The 5,417-nt window shown below is 41.6% G+C and overlaps 1 protein-coding gene across 2 annotated transcripts; it reads right to left on the bottom strand.

Annotated features, from left to right (window-relative positions):
• Positions 1-1,009: 1,009 nt before the first annotated feature.
• On the bottom strand, positions 1,010-5,073 carry elf3 (E74-like factor 3 (ets domain transcription factor, epithelial-specific)). 2 transcript variants are annotated; one of them, XM_028003806.1, is made up of 9 exons: positions 4,924-5,073; positions 4,636-4,784; positions 3,647-3,880; positions 3,406-3,513; positions 3,173-3,319; positions 3,008-3,082; positions 2,800-2,919; positions 2,481-2,676; positions 1,010-1,887 (listed from the first exon to the last, which is right to left on the bottom strand). In XM_028003806.1, the coding sequence occupies exons 2-9, from the start codon at positions 4,775-4,777 to the stop codon at positions 1,770-1,772; spliced, it is 1,140 nt and encodes a 379-aa protein (XP_027859607.1). In that variant the 5' UTR covers positions 4,778-4,784; positions 4,924-5,073; the 3' UTR covers positions 1,010-1,769. The 2 variants fall into 2 exon arrangements, with proteins under 2 accessions (XP_027859607.1, XP_027859606.1); XM_028003805.1 differs by lacking the exon at positions 4,924-5,073 and having other exon boundaries at positions 4,636-4,810.
• Positions 5,074-5,417: the final 344 nt, after the last annotated feature.

The following is a 5,417-nucleotide window of genomic DNA, read 5'->3' as shown; positions in this document are numbered from 1 at the left end:
CAACTGGAAACAGCAGCAGCCTAAGCTTATACCAGCAGAGCTACAGAGATAGCTCAGGCTTAGAATGACACATGAGGGAGGCAGAACCCGTCTTTCTGACTGAATTCTATCAGTATCTATCAGTATCAGTATAAATTTCAAACCGTTGCTTCCATCAATCGGAGAGACGACTCAGAGGCAGATTCAAAGCGAAGGAAAAGCAAATTAGCAGCGCAGCAGTAACAGCTGATGGCGTCACTGTGGAACAGCATCTCTGCTGTCCAGATGTTGAGCTGTTATGGTACGGTCACAACAAACGCATTTTGAGTGTCAGGCGCCTCTGGTTCACATTCACAGTCTATGTGGAGCGTTGGACGCCTGACGCTCAAAACGCATTTGGTGTGAACACAACATTAACGTGTCACAGCAGTAAAGAGGCTAGAACATTCTCAGTCTTCAGTCAGAGGCCTCTTCAAATTGGTTGCAAGACTGACTGCTACTGGAGATCCTTCCTGCACACAATGACTCTTAGAAGATATTTGGGTGAACTGAGTTATGACATCATTCAATTTCTCTTTGGCTCTAATGAAGTAACACTCAACTGAATGGAGCTGGATTTAGGTATAACTTATTCTTATTCAGATTAAAATTCACATGACTAAATGCTGCCAACTATTTACATTTATTTTTTCTTTCCAGCCAAAAATGAAAGGAAAAAAAAACATTAAAAAACATAATTATTATTTCACACTTATGGAGAGCCTTAAATACCAAGTTTAACTCTCAAGATACTGATGTTCTGCGACACAAATCATTTCAACTATATAAGGAAATCATAGGGTTTGATCAAAACTGCAGGGAACTTGTTAATGAAAAGGGTAAAAGCGCTCCATATGTAGAGTGCTAATATTTATTAGAGGTATAAATATGCTTGGTCTGAGTTTTGTGTGTGTGTGGCTTATGTGAGGGGCATAATGATTGGAACATCTGGTAAATCTACATGAGGTCAAAGAAAAGATAAATGGACCGATTAGCATTTACACAATGTGGTTTATTTCTCACATCCACCAACACAGAGATTGACGAGTCAAACATTTATTATGTGAAAAAAATTCTAATCATAAAATACGTAACTACATAGTAGGACTACTCATCTGTTATTCTTTAATAAACATTGTGAGGACACGCTTTACACACTTTATAACAAGTCATACAGATAGGCGGAACATAAGGTAAATGTTGACGTGACAAAAAACATCACCTACATTTATTTCTCTCTGTTCTGCCTTTAATTTGTGCTTTCCGAATCTCACGTTCAGAGCCACAATTGAGTTTCGCATGTGAACGGAACCATGACAGAATAATAAAGAAAATTCGATATTTCCAGTGTCAGTTATTTATACCCATGTACCACAGCACAAACTTTAAGCACAGAGATTAGTCGGTCATAAATTTACAATAAAAAAACCCAACAAAAAAACACACACTATATGCAAACTACGGTGAATATTGTACAACTGTTACTTTGTTTACAAAGGCTCAAAAACTTCAGTAAAACTATGTCTAAAGTTTCTGTAACGAGGATCAAAATATAAAACACGTGAAACATTAATATTGGTTCATAAAACCTACTGGAGCCAAACACAATGGCTTACATTTTCTGCAACACCTTCCCTGTGAGAGGAAGTTTTGTCTTTAAAATTTCAGATAGTAACGACTTTTTTCTCCAGCCAGGCAAAAAACAGGCTTTTCTGGTTCCTAAACTTCTGCACTGGTCGGCTTCGTGATCTCTATCTGCTCAGACTGCTGCCAATCTCCTCTGTCTTCCACCCACTGGAATTCTTTCCAAACTTGTACACAAGTCTCCTGCCGTCAACCCGCTCCAGAATCTCTCTCTTGTAGTAATACCTGCAAGTAGAGACACATCACCTTAGGGATTCCAACGGCCTGTACGAGAAGAAAATGTTCTAAAGCAACCACTGGTGTTCTAATGCTGATGATAATACTCTGATGATGGAAAATAATTCCCTGAACTGACATGCCGTGGTAGTCTACTTCTCATAAAATATGTATTTATCTTGGCTTTTTGGTGATTGTTGCCAACATGCATAACTATAAACCAATAAAGTTTAGTTTATAGGGTTCAAACAAAGGATTTAAACTTTACTTTGCAAACATCATCTGTGCACAATGAAGTCTTGCAACACAGTAGTAGTCATCCTCTTTTTTTTTTTTGTTGTGCCAGCCCAAAATCTTTACTGGCCCAGTCAGGCCACCCCTTTGAAAAAACCTGCAGTGAGCCCGTATTTAACAAATTAAATCTGGGTTTTGTTCAGTGGTTTACGAATGCAAATTCATATTTGTGAGAATGAACACATTTTCGGTTTTCAGACTCGTTGACACAAATTTTGGACTCCTTTTTTTTTATCGTGCAGCTAAGAAAAAGAAAAAAAATCCCTTCATAATGAGCTCTGGGTTTGCTGTGTGCAGCAGGAGCTCACCTCATGGCCCGGCTGAGTTTCTCATAGGTCATGCTGGTGTTCTTCTTCTTCTGGCCCCACATCTGGGCGACGGCCTCGGACTTGAGGAATTTGAACACCCCCTCCCGACGGTCCTCCCACTTCATCAGGCCCTGGTTCTTCTCGGGGTGGATGAGGATGTCTCTGATGAACTCCCACAGGTGGGTGCCACGTGGTGCTGCAAAGAACGGACACAAATCAGCTCGCTGTTTCCAGGTGGGGGAAGTATTAGCATGAACACGCAAATATAAAGGCGTTCTTGACCTGAGGAAAAAAACTAGTTGTAATGTAGAAAGCGTACCATGTTTGCTTTTCTTTGGGTTGTCGTATATGCTGCTGCTGTGTCCACGGTTGACTTTAGGAGGCCGCCCTCGGGGTCTCTTGATGCGACAGTCTCCATCTTCGGTTTTGATGTGGACCTCTGTCAACACAGCAATTCGTTTACGGCGCCGAACCTCGACTGTACCGTAAGACCAGAATGCTGAGACCAAGTTTGCCTGAATACTCACTTGACACTGGGTAGAACTCAGGGTCTGATTCGCTGCTGCCGGACTCCGGGGAGCTCATGAATCTAAACGTGCCACCTGAACACACATCACACACGTTTGAGAAAAGAAACGTCTTGATATGCCGAACTTCAACAAACGTCGACAAGACGCTAGCCGTATACTAACTGTTGGCCGAGGAGCTGCATTCACTGTCAGATGGATTGTCGGAAAGGTAATCGGTGTCGTCCAGACTTGTCAGGGACTCCATGGTGAATCTGGTCAAATCATAACCATCGCGGTATTCAAAGTTTCTCTTGATCTCAGCTTCTTCACCTGTGTGGTAGATGGATGTGTTATTCCAAAGCTTTCTCTAACATTACAAACTTGTGCTATCTCCATAAATAAATATCAAAATGTACCATGGCCAATTTTGAGCGTGGTCAGCAAAGGGAAGTTCAAGTTGTCCAGAAAGTTATCAAGAAGTTGACATGTCTCACTTAGTTCTGGTCCAGAGAGACTCTGAAGTTCTGGGGGCAAAAAAAGAATAATTTGTTACGTTTTTACCATCTCTGAAGACGGGTTGATGATTGATTGCATGTAGACAGATTGATATCAGTGGATTTGAACAATAAAATGATACATTTTAGAGATTTAATTTACCATATTTGGTCTTGTACTCTTCTAAGTTCTGGTAAAGATGTGGGCCGAGCTGTGGGCCGAAAGCGGCAGTCATTTCTTCCTGGCTCATGCGGCAGAGGTTTGGGCCTTCAATGGAGCAGAAATCCAGACTCAGGGTGCTGGCATCAAACTTGTTGCTCTCCACGTGGTCGCTGATCCACTCTAGAACTTGCTCTGCCGTCCAGTGGTGAGGGCTGATCTGTTTGTACCAGTAACCTGAGGAATGAGAGACATTTATTACCTCATGTTCTTCTGACAAAAGTGCTAACAACATTTTTTAATCAGTCTGTCTTGATCTCCAGTAAAGTTCAAAGCCAAACAAAAACTCTGCTGGAAACATTTTCTTTTTCCGAACACATCTGCATTTTCTGGTGTTTTATCCACGAAACAATGCAAGAGTGAAACAACGCCTAACTTAGGGATCAGACAAGGTCAGACAAATATAGCCAGCCCCGCTGACCAAGCAGGAGGTCACAGCATTTCTCTGCTTTGTGTGTCGGGTTCAGTTAAACATTGACAGTTCGGTGAATCATTAGCGCAATTAGGTCAAAGTAAAGTGACCTCATGGTTCGGTTATCTTAAGTCAGGATCATGTGGCTCATGTACAAGAAGAATAATATTCCACTATATTACCATCACTGTACAGGATGTCGATTATGATGACAAAGAGGAGCTTCCAAGCTTCTCGATAGTTTTCTGGTGTCAATTTCAGTGGAGCCCAAACATTATTCATACATCTTGGAGATTTAGATTTAAAGTAAAAGACAAATATTTCATCGAAATATCTCGTTTGATTGGAAGTAGTAATAATTTGAATGTGTGGGAGATCAATGCATCACACTCAGTCAGAAGCAAACTTCAAACAAAAGGCCAGTTCTCTACATTTGGGTTTAAGTGGAGGTCCCACATTGACCTGAAACATTCTCCCACGAAAGCAGGTAAACCGGCACGACGTCCGACGATCCTCTTACCTCTCGTGTTGTAACTTCTGCTCTCCAGAGTGTGGATGGTGGGCAGCACATGGAGCTGCTGTGGGGGGGTGTCGGGTAAGCCAGTCTGATACATCGTCAGGTTGGCGTGAGTCAAGATGCTGCTGAGGCACGGCGACGACATGGAGTCTCTGAGAGACATCGAGAAGTTACAAATCAGTCATTCTGAGCATTTTCTGTCAAAAGTAAAGTTTCTCACATTGTTGCAACTTAAAATGTGAGCGTCTCCTCTACATGAATTGTGTTAAATAATTCTTTGGAGTCATTTACCTCTTTCAGCACAAGCCACCGTTTGGTTAAAAAAAACTAAATTCAAAACGATCCCACTTTAATTTGTGTGTTGTCTCTTCGGTCTTTGTTTCGGTCTGTTCTTTATAAGGTTCCTGTCTCCAAGGCAAAAAAGCGCTTTCAGTTGGAAGTCAACATGTTTATATCCCTGTGGGGGCGTGGGGGATGGAGAGGTAAATTCAGGGGAATTCCACCTGAGGGTGGCCACACCTCCATCCCTCCTCCGCTTTCCAGAGAACTCGATTAACAACACTCACCTGTCCTGTTTTCCTTTCTAAGCTTTACCGTCTCTTGCCCATCATCGCTAAAGATTAGATAAGTTCTTGCCTGACAGATTCAGTTACTGTAAATTTATCTGCTTTGCCTGACTGGATTCCTTTAACTCGGCCGCAAACAACAGTGTTTTATCATAGACCTTTTTTTTTTTAACCAAGAAAATATCATTTTCAGTTGTAAAAATCTAGTTGGACTTTGTG

This window comes from Xiphophorus couchianus, chromosome 20 (genome assembly GCF_001444195.1).
Source record: "Xiphophorus couchianus chromosome 20, X_couchianus-1.0, whole genome shotgun sequence".
Taxonomy (NCBI): Eukaryota; Metazoa; Chordata; class Actinopteri; order Cyprinodontiformes; family Poeciliidae; genus Xiphophorus; species Xiphophorus couchianus.
The sequence above is the reverse complement of the archived record's forward strand: the minus strand, read 5'-3'. Positions and strand labels throughout refer to the sequence as shown.

Bases quoted from the DNA above. Each gene is read 5' to 3' on its own strand.
- elf3 (XM_028003805.1), bottom strand. From the start codon at position 4,795: ATGTCTCTCAGAGACTCCATGTCGTCGCCGTGCCTCAGCAGCATCTTG. The intron at 2,677-2,799 runs GTACGCTTTCTA...CGTTCTTTGCAG, and splicing joins CCCAAAGAAAAGCAAACATG to CACCACGTGGCACCCACCTG. The intron at 1,888-2,480 runs GTGAGCTCCTGC...CTCTACTTGCAG, and splicing joins AAACTCAGCCGGGCCATGAG to GTATTACTACAAGAGAGAGA.